The sequence below is a fragment of the Carassius gibelio genome, chromosome A15 (genome assembly GCF_023724105.1).
Source record: "Carassius gibelio isolate Cgi1373 ecotype wild population from Czech Republic chromosome A15, carGib1.2-hapl.c, whole genome shotgun sequence".
NCBI classification, from domain to species: Eukaryota; Metazoa; Chordata; class Actinopteri; order Cypriniformes; family Cyprinidae; genus Carassius; species Carassius gibelio.
In genome coordinates, this window is record NC_068385.1 from 10,922,192 (window position 1) to 10,932,863 (window position 10,672).

The 10,672-nt window shown below is 36.2% G+C and overlaps 1 protein-coding gene across 1 annotated transcript in view; it reads left to right on the forward strand.

The window, feature by feature from the left end:
- Positions 1 to 7,323, forward strand: part of LOC128029184 (multidrug and toxin extrusion protein 1-like) — an 8,271-nt gene extending 948 nt beyond the window's left edge. The window contains exons 2-17 of the mRNA XM_052616794.1: position 1; positions 122 to 190; positions 798 to 946; positions 1,082 to 1,124; positions 1,242 to 1,286; positions 1,379 to 1,476; positions 1,564 to 1,661; positions 2,272 to 2,385; positions 3,084 to 3,151; positions 3,253 to 3,361; positions 3,466 to 3,541; positions 3,722 to 3,791; positions 4,235 to 4,367; positions 4,478 to 4,572; positions 4,677 to 4,763; positions 5,215 to 7,323. The exon at position 1 is cut by the window's left edge and continues 101 nt beyond it. Of these exons, the coding sequence (XP_052472754.1) occupies position 1; positions 122 to 190; positions 798 to 946; positions 1,082 to 1,124; positions 1,242 to 1,286; positions 1,379 to 1,476; positions 1,564 to 1,661; positions 2,272 to 2,385; positions 3,084 to 3,151; positions 3,253 to 3,361; positions 3,466 to 3,541; positions 3,722 to 3,791; positions 4,235 to 4,367; positions 4,478 to 4,572; positions 4,677 to 4,763; positions 5,215 to 5,499 (1,540 nt within the window). The 3' untranslated portion in view covers positions 5,500 to 7,323. The remainder of the gene's footprint in view (positions 2 to 121; positions 191 to 797; positions 947 to 1,081; positions 1,125 to 1,241; positions 1,287 to 1,378; positions 1,477 to 1,563; positions 1,662 to 2,271; positions 2,386 to 3,083; positions 3,152 to 3,252; positions 3,362 to 3,465; positions 3,542 to 3,721; positions 3,792 to 4,234; positions 4,368 to 4,477; positions 4,573 to 4,676; positions 4,764 to 5,214) is intronic.
- Positions 7,324 to 10,672: the final 3,349 nt, after the last annotated feature.

Here is a 10,672-nt window from a genome sequence, read left to right on the forward strand (position 1 = left end):
TGTAAGTCTGTTTGATTCAAAACTTCTGTTGCCCAATATGTGTTATGTACCACATTATTATGGTGTGCAATATAGCTATGGAGCATTAAGCAACACAAAATCTGCTCAATTTGTTTTACAGACAATAAATGTAACAGCTGCAGCGACGGGGTTTGGACTTGCTTTGGCATGCGACACTTTGGTATCACAGGTGTGTTTTATATACAAATAGCACTCCAAGTTGCCTAATAAAATAATAAACCAAAAGCCTGAAATGAATTAAACAATGAAAGGCCTACCGTGAATCACACAACAATTTTTGACAGTAATGAAAATGAGGCTGTGAGGGACTGATGTACAGTACAGTGCGTTTAATGGATTGTACAGTTCTATGATTGTTCATCTTATAAAATAAAAATCATTCAGGTGACAAAAACTCTATAAACTCTATTTATGTGTTATTTCCATTATAGATCAATTAAAGTAATTGATAAAAACAAGATTCTGATATGACATTTATAGTCATAACACATTTTTAGGTTGATCCCTCCAAAAAAAAAAATATATCTTTTATTGGAGCAAAGCTAGAAAAGCTAAAAGGAAAATTGTTGTGCCTTATTAATCCCACAATGGTATGTAAAAATAACTTAAAGGCACACATATTGTACGTACTTTTAAAGTGCTTCTTTAGTACTCAAAGTGTACATGTTCGTACCTTTCAAAAAGTTAGCATGCCAGTGACGGTTTTTGAACCTTGTTTTCTGAGAGTGTATAGTAAAGTAACTAATAGCTCATGCAGTCTTGAATCTTGCTCTCAGACATTCGGGAGTAAGAACCTTCTCCGTGTAGGTGTCATCCTCCAAAGAGGCATCCTAATTCTGACGCTCTTCAGTTTGCCCTGCTGGGCTTTGCTAGTGAACACCCAGCCTCTGCTTCTCTATCTGGGGCAGGACCCTGAAGTGGCCAGGTGACCGTCTCACTTATTATTGACACACACTGATTGAATGTATGTATTTGTATTGATATTGGCTGTTGAATGCTTCAACTGAACACTGAAGCACTAGAAGTCTGTGGTGACTGACTGACACTTTCTCTCTCTCAGGATTGCACAGCTCTATGTGGTTGCATATTTGCCAGCAATTCCGGTAAGGTCCACTAATGGATGATTATGGATTGCACTTCCAGCCTAGATGAATTCAAATCAAATAATTCTTTGTATACATTTCTGTTGATCCTCATCCTGTCACTTGTCTATATGACAGGCCATGTTTCTGTATCAACTGCAACTGTCATATCTTCAGAACCAGGTAGATAAAATGATCTTTTAAGTAAAAGAACAACTTAATAGCTGCTTCAGTTCTTGTATGTTGATGTAGTAATTCACATGTACTCTCTGTAGGGAGTGATCAAGCCTCAGATGTATGCATCTGCAGTTGCCAATGTTGCCAATGTGATAGTGAACTACTTTCTGCTGTACTGGTGGGATTATGGAGTCTAGTGAGTATGCTATATTGTATATGTTTTCCATATGTTTTTCAAATGTGTTTGGTTTTCAATATTTTTGCTTTTTTCTGTTCATTTTAGTGGGTCTGCTGCTGCAAACACCTTTGCTCAGGTTTTTAATTGTTTTGCCCTGTTTTGTTTCATTCGCTGGCAGAGGCTCTATGAGAAAACTTGGGGAGGTGAGTTTCTATCAGTGTTGGTGGGGAAGTTACTTTGAAACTAATTCCCTGACTACCATATTAAACTACCTAGTCAAGCTATATAATGCAAATAATGCTTTGAATGCAGTTTAGGGTGAACCAACTCATTACAATAATTCGAACTATGACAGACAGCATCATTTGGAATGACTCGATTCACCAAATTGTATGCAGCAGTGTAGGAGTCGATTCACTGGAATAATTCTGATTTCTTGTGTATATATATTCCTAGACATGGTGGAGAAAACCATTAGGACGAGCCCATTAACTAAATTGAATGAAACTTTCCAAGACAATTAAACTGAAAATGAATCAGACTAACGCTTGTCACTAAAATGAGCGTGTTTGTTCATTCAGCTTGCTTGACGCTATATGCTGAAAACTGAGCTTGTCATTGGACAACCTACACAATTTTAAAAACGTAACCTTTTGTACAACTGACAGGTTATTATGCCGCCATTTCCTACATTGGCTTATTTACTTCTAAATGCAAGTCCCTGTGAATATTGGTTGGGACGTGAAGGCAAAACACACTGAGACTTAGTTGCTCTGTGGCTCATTTCTTACTGTTTTCCTTTTGCTCCAAAAGGGTGGTCTTCAGAAGCCTTCCAGGATTGGGGGTCCTACATGAAGCTGGCCATTCCCAGCACACTGATGACCTGTTTTGAATGGTGGATCTATGAAGTTGGAGGCTTCCTGGCAGGTACATTCAATCATTGTCATCATGACCCGGTCATCCAATGGGCAGCACGGGCACGGTCGCAGGGCCCCAAGAAACAATTTCAGTGTCTAAAAATTAAGTATTTAAACTGTGCAAATAGCCCACCTTGTTGGCAGAAGATATTTATACTAGCTCCACCCACCAATGTCTGGTTGACATAGACAACATTACTAGAGATGTAAGTTATGCCACAAGCTCAGTATCGTAGGGCGTTAAGCACATCTCTCTATGTTTTAACACAATCTACCAGTTCTAATCCACCTTTTGCCAAACTCATTCTTAAGGAATATCTGCAGGTGTTGATATCGTCTTTCAGGTAATGATCATAGACTGTAACCTGTCAGTGTAAATCCTGTATAAGCTAGAGGTGTTTCGAACAAATAGTACCATATAATTTAAGACCTTGATTGTGTGGGGTGGGGGGCCCTTAAAAGACATTGTGCCCAGGGGCCTCTGAAAAAAAAAAAAAAAAAAACTTTAAAATGACAAAAACACAACAAAATTAAAAAAGATATATTAAAACTATATTCTAAATATTAATGCAATTTATTATAGTATCTAGATGATGCTAAAATAACACTGGCACATGCACAGTGCAGTACAGGTTTTCTTACTATGGTTTTTTTATTCTTATTTTAATTGAATCATTCTCACATGAATGACTCTCTTCTTCCCGTCAGGAATGCTGAGTGAGGTGGACCTGGCTGCTCAACATGTGGTTATAATGCTGGCGTACATCAACTACATGGTGTGTTAGGATGATCAAAGAATATTCACACTATCATAAAAGTGACTTTATCCTTTTAATGATGCTGCAGTTTTTGTTTACCTCCTGTTTATATATGTCAGATCCCGTTAGGATTGCAAGGTGCAGCGTGTGTTCGTGTGGGAAATGCACTTGGCGCTGGGGAAACAGCTGCTGCCATCCTCACCAGCAAGGTGTCTCTCATCAGTGCAGGTAAAAATATTTGATATCAATCATTCCCAAGCTTGTTATAACACTTAAACAGTCATATGCAGCACCGATTGATGTCATGAATACACGCTGATTTTGTTCCCCAGCTGTTATAGCAATCTTTCAAGGTTTTATCCTGGGCTCGACAAAAACAGTCATTGGCTACATATTCACTTCCGATGAGTAAGCCACTTAATCTCATTATTTCCAGCGCATCAAAAACAAAATGTTTGTTGGCATAAGAATACTGTAATAATACAAATCTGTAAACACTCCAGTCTTTACATTAAGAATTCAGATTTAACAGAAACAATGTAAACAACAGCTGCTCGATTTTCCACTTTTGATGTTTGTCTTATTAAGGGCTATAGCAGAACTTGTGTCTCAGCTACTGAACATCTACTGCCCTCTTCAGTTCTTTAACGGAATATTGGTGAGTTCTACACGACTTTTATTTCTCACATTTAAGATTTTTACCAGTGACAGTATATAACTGCGAATTAAAATGAATGGCAGAAATTGTAACGCTCAGTATAGAGCCAGTTTACAGAAACTTATCAGCATGGTTTGAGGTAACGAAGCCCAACTTATGATTACTTTGTTGCAGTATTATTTTAGTATCATCAATATTCTATTACAGTTAATGGTATATATTATATATTAAAAAAAATAATTATTTTATATATTTTAAATTAGAATTTATTTATATATGTTTTCTTGTTACATTTTATTTCTGTATTTTTTTATTTTTTTATTTTTTGGTCATTTTAATACTTCAAGTTAAACTAAACAAAAATGACTGAAATAACTGAACTAAAATGTATACATGTGGCTGTGTGTAATTATTAAAATGAAAATTGTTTTTCTCTCTTTGAGGGTGTTGGCATGGGCATTCTGCTTGGCACAGGGCAGCAGAAGATAGCCGCCATTGCTAACCTCTTTGGCTACTACTGCATTGGCCTCCCATCGAGCATTGTTCTAATGTTCACAGCCAAGTTACAAGTTGCCGGTTTGTCTAAATGCATCATATTGACTCTTACCACATTTACTGGTGTTCAGATACATAAATAATCAGGGAACCTTTTGATATATACAGTTATTTATTGTCCACTCTTTCAGGCTTCTGGCTGGGCCTCCTCATTGCGGTCTTTTTGCTAGCGATTTTTTTCATTGTGGCTATTTTCAAATTAAACTGGAAGAAAATGACAGAAGAGGTAGGCATATCAGGTCTATCAAAACAGCAGCTTTTTTTTCTAATTATATTGCTCATGATCATATGATGAATTGATGGCTAAAAGTGGTTCTTTATCTCTGAAAGGCAATTGAGCGTACTGGAAAGAGTGCAAATGGAGCAATCACCCGGAGCCATCGCAACAGCTTCTACCAGGTGGTCCTGAATCCAGAGGTATATTTTTTGCTTTGTAGTTTTCATTTTATATAATAAACCAGAACTACTAGTTTAATGCATTCGTTTACTACACTTACTTGCATAAATAACATGCTAAAAAAAATCAATGCATTTAATGATGTTTGCTAATTCATACATACATAAATACATACATACACTTCAGTTCACTGAAAATAAAAATGGCCATTTTCTCATTCTCATGTTGTTCCTATGATAAACTATGACTTAATCTCTTCTGTAAAAATGCAAATTAAGATTTTATAAAGAATGCACAAACATACACACACAGAGAAACTTTTTTTCCCCAAATATCTTGTGTTTAGCAAAACAAAGTCATAAAGGTCCATAGACAAGTCATACACATGAACTATAAGATGCCCTCTTAAAGAAGTAGTGCACAGTAAAATCTCTTATAGTAATCTGGTTAAATTGTGTTTTACTGTTTTAGAATGGGAATGGATATGTGGTTGTGGGCTCTCACGATCAGGATGAGGGACTCAACTGTACTGTGGTACACGAGGGGCCAAACGTGACTCCAGTGGAGGAAAAGCCTGCAGTTCTGCTATCTACCACTCAGCTGGTCCTCAGGAGGGGTCTGACCAGCCTCGCAGCTCTTCTCATCCTAGCTGCAGGGATAGCTGTCCATCTCATCGTGCCTTTACCTGAAGTGTCTTATGGTGCTGGTACAAATTCTACTCTGGACTCAAACTTTACCACAGCCACTCCCATTTAGTCAGTGAGCATCATTTGAAACCTGGACCTCAGATAGATTTACTGTGAACGTTTTCTATCTCTATGCTGTGCAAATGAGAGGTAATGAAGAAATTGTATTGAATTCGAAATATAGAGGCATTTTTACATTGGTCTGAGGCTGTATATTGTGACCTAGACAGAGGATCATATTTTTTATCCTGTGTGCACTTGCGCTGTCCACAGCATTAGACCGAGTAGTAAGAAAATCAAACAGCTTAGCAGCAAAAAGATCTGTTCCCCAGTGGCACAGTCATATAATCTCTTCAGTTGACATTTCTAGTCAGGCGGCAGCTGGAGAAATACTGTCAAAAATATATTCTATAGAGCCACTGTCATATATTGAGAAATCTGTATTATTAAACATGGTGGAATAGTGGAAACTTGAGGGGCTGTTCACACAGAAAGCGTTTTTGCACTGGAAATGCCAGGTGCAGGGCAGTGGAAATAAAAAATAAAATAAAATAGGTTGCTGTCTTTTTAGAACATTGTGTAATGTGTGAGATACTGCAAAAAGCACAAGAAGGGGCTGTTCACACACAACGCATTTTTTAATTCCACTCTGTTGTTATTCGATTGATGTAAAATATGCATTTGACGGGGATGTTTGAACATACCTTTCTAAAAACATGGCCATTAACTTGAGTGCCACATTTTTAGAAAACAGTATCTTGCATGAGATGCTGTAAAAGACATGAGATGACATAGTTGACATAGGAAAATCAATGACAACACAGTGCAGTGGAATACAAAACCGCGTTCTGTCTAAACAGCCCTTTACTCTGCCTTGGGTCTCACATTTTTAAACACAAAACACAAAGGTCTCTAAAGTCTACATTGGAAGCATGCTCGTCCATATGTACTGTTGGAAGTAGAGCAATCATGTGACATATTGTACATCAGAAACAGAAAAGGTTATCTTTTTATACTCGCCGTTACGCCAAATCTAGTGTAGAGAGAATCACTGATTATATTGTTTTCTATTTGCTTTTGTCGCATCATGTGGTATACGTAGATAGTGCAACCTTTTGTGAGATTACTACATTTTTTTAACCTACGTTTTAACCCTATAAGACTTCATACGACTAATACATAAATATATTCACATACATTGCTGATATGTCTAACCAGGCTCCTATAGGCCATTAGGATTAACTAACCAAAGGAATTTAGCAGATTAAACCGTCTGATGTGACTGTGACTGTGACTCTGTTTTCAGATGAGTTTCATGTGTGGAAAGATAATTCAGCTGCAGGGAGCAAAGAGTGTTATTAGTGGGGGTTGTATCATTGGAAATAATGAAGTCAGTGACATAATTTAAATTGAACAAGACATATAAACACACACATGCCCTGTGGAGGACAGTCATTTTACAGTCATTTTAAGCACTGTTTGTTGTAAAAAAAATATAATCTATAATTAGATGTAGTTCCTACTTTTAAACCCCTGCAAGGATTGCACATAGTTGATTTAAAGCAGCTTATCACAAGTGAAATCCCTGGGTCAATAAAATACTATCCCATTTTATTCAGAGTATCTAGGGTTATTTTTTCTATAGCAGCTATAGACAGAACCAGGTCATTTAAGGATGAATAGAATAAAATAAAATAAAAATGTAATGAAATTGGAATGATGCACATCCCCTGATCATAGTGTGTTTGTCTGGTTTGAAATCCAAGGTTGTGTATGTGATGTGCTGTGGCATGTTTTCAGAAGTTGTAATAGTCTTTTCTTCCATATTGTAATGATGTCTGAGTAAAACGGCTTTTTTTAACAATAAAATAAAAATAAATTGGTTGTGACTTGATTTTGCCCATTGGCAATTTATTACAGTAGATAATTATTGTTTGCTAATTGCTGAGATCTCAATCAAACCTGCTGAGACAGGTTGCACATTCTGATTAAGATTATGAGCACATGTACTGTCTATATATGTTCACTGATAAATCATTTATAATAAACTTTGAATTATTAAAAAAAAATAAAAAGAATAGTGAATTTTTATTTCATAGTGACTTCAGTGACAATGTGTGTCCATCTACTTTGATTATTGTGCATTTCAACTAATAGTCCATTGAAATAGCATTAATTTAAAGAGGTTTTGGTATTCATGTTTGCCATTTGTGTTTGCTGCAACACATTTGCTCTTTTCAATGTAAATTCATGACATGTGAGAGCATGTGGGAATGAAAGCCTTATATGCTGAAACTGCTTTATTGCAGATTTATAGCAGGATTTGGGATCGTACAGGGTTTTTTTTTAAAAGTAAATGGCAGATAAATAAATAAATATATATATATATATATATATATATATATATATATATATATATATATATATATATATATATATATATATATATAAGCATTATTCGCATCACAGCCCTCGATATATCCACCGTCCTCTTGAGCACCTGTCAAGACAATGACTCTTATTAGCATGCCTCATTAAATAAAACAAGACTTTTTGAGTTGTTAGTGTCACAACAAACATATTACCATCATTTGTCCTTCTCTGCAACACACTAGCCCTGATCTCTGCCTGGAAAGTGAAATGTTTCACATTTAAGTGCACTGGAGAAGGACTAAATTAACTTTTAATGAAAGGAAATCCTATATTCCTCCCCTCTTTGCTTTCGTACAGTTCAGTTTGAAAAAAAAGGACAGAGAGGAACACTGACTGAAGGAAGATGGAAATTAACAGCCAGTCCACAGACTTTGAGGTGATTAGAGGAATGGTTTACATAAAATGCAAGACAGAGTGAAACAGAAAAAAAAAAAAAATTAGAATTACATTTTATAATAATAATAATAATAATTAATTACATTTATATAGTGCTTTTCTAGGCACTCAAAGCGCTTACATTGTCAGGGGGTATCTCCTCATCCACCACCAGTGTGCAGCATCCACCTGGATGATGCGACGGCAGCCATATTGTGCCAGAACGCCCACCACACACCAGCTTACCGGTGGAGAGGAGACAGAGTGATGAAACCAATCAGCAGATATGGGGATTGTTAGGAGGCCATGATGGTCAGAGGCCAATGGGGGAATTGAGCCAGGATGCCAAGGTCACACCTCTACTCTTTCCGAAAGACATCCTGGGATTTTTACTGACCACAGAGAGTCAGGACCTCTGTTTAACATCTCATCCGAAGGACGGTGCTTGTTGACAGTATAGTGTCCCCATCACTACACTGGGGTTCTAGGACCCACACAGACCACAGGGTGAGCGCCCCCTGCTGGCCTCACTAGCACCTCTTCCATCAGCAACCTAGTTTTCTCAGGAGGTCTCCCATCCAGGTACTGACCAGGCTCAGCCCTGCTTAGCTTCAGTGGGCAACCAGTCTTGGGCTCCAGGGTGATATGGCTGCTATTAATATTAAATATCATTATAAAAATGTTTCAATTTTTAAATTTGATGCATATTTATATTTTAATAGAAATATTATTAAATATAATTGACTATTATTGCTTATGCTTTTTTCTGTTACATGTCATTTTAATGTCTACTTATCATTTAAATAATAATAAATATTAAATAAACGAATATAACTAAATTATTATTATTTAGTGTATTATTATTATGATTATTATTAATATATACACACAATTTATTAATATTAAGATTAAAGCAAGTTATTAATTATTTACATACAAAAATAATAAATAAGAAACAATGAAACATTTTACAATAATAAATATAATTATATATATTAGATGTGACTGATAGAAAAAATTTGAGTGCCACATTTTCAGAAAACAGTGTCTTGCATGAGATGCTGTGAAAGACACAAGATGCAAGCAAAACATTCAAACACGTTGACATAGGAAAATCAATGACAACAGTGGAATGCAGTGGAATACAAAACTGCGTTCTGTGTAAACAGCTCACGTTTTTAAAGACAAAACACAAAGGTCTCTAAAGTCTACATTGGAATTCCCCATTTTGCAGAAAACATCAGGAATATTCCATTAGGAATAAATTAATAATGAATATTATTAATAATAATAATTATAAACAATAATAATTTGTATTTTACAATAATACAATAATATATAAGATGTAATATATAAGATGAAAAAATATATTTTTAAATGTATTATATTACATATATGCCTCACCAAAAAGTCCCTATTTGCAGCAAACAGGAATATTCAGTTAGGAAACCCAACAGCATAATATTCCACAAGGTTCTAGATTGCCCCAATCTTCTGATTGCCCAGACCTTTCACTATACTGCCACCTGCTGCCTGATTGGATTGAAGGCAGAAATAAAAAGTAACATGTTCTCCCCAGACGACCCTTTGCAGTGTAGTTTCAGATGATAACATCCAATATAATCAAGCTTTGAACTCCACTTTCCTGATCGATGTGTTGGTGTTGTCACTTTTGTTATTAACACTAATGAGTGCTGCGAGTGCTCTAACACAACTCTGCTAATGACTTACCGCTGTGGCATCAAGATGGAAAGGAGCGAATAAAACCATTACCGTGGCAACCCTCATTCTGATGTCTCTGTGAGAGGAAGGAAAGAAAACAAATGCCCCAATATTAGTCTTGTTTTTCTCAAAATGCAGTTTTTTGAAAATAACACTATTTTATGACTATTTTATGAGGCCATGAATTCTATGAATTTGGGGCTTTAAAATGAAGCAAATGTTTTTAACTAAAGGAAGAACACTCACTTGTCATTTGTGAAGATATAAGAAATTACATCCTTTGAAGAACCAATGAGAATTGGCAAAACTAATGCAACAGTCACTGAAAAAAAAAAATCAATAAGAATATTAGAATGCTAAACAGCTAGTGATGGATATACATCACCACAAGTGATGTATAAGCAACCTATTTGCAAAGAAAAGGCATAAAATCATGACTTATGTATACAAGACTTAAAAAAAAATGTCTTTCTTAGTATAACCTGCACAAATCAGGGAGTTTGGCAGAGAGCTTGGTCCGAGCGACATCTCCTGCTCACATGGCTTTTCCCACTCTCACATCAACAGCTTCACTGAACCCAGGGGCCTGACGACTCGGTCTCCTGTTTGTTCAGCTGTTCCAGCACCTGCACTATGGGGACTATCATGGCCGTAGTACTCGTGTTACTGATCCAGATGGAGAGGAAAGCTGTCATCCCCGTGAAGCCCATCAT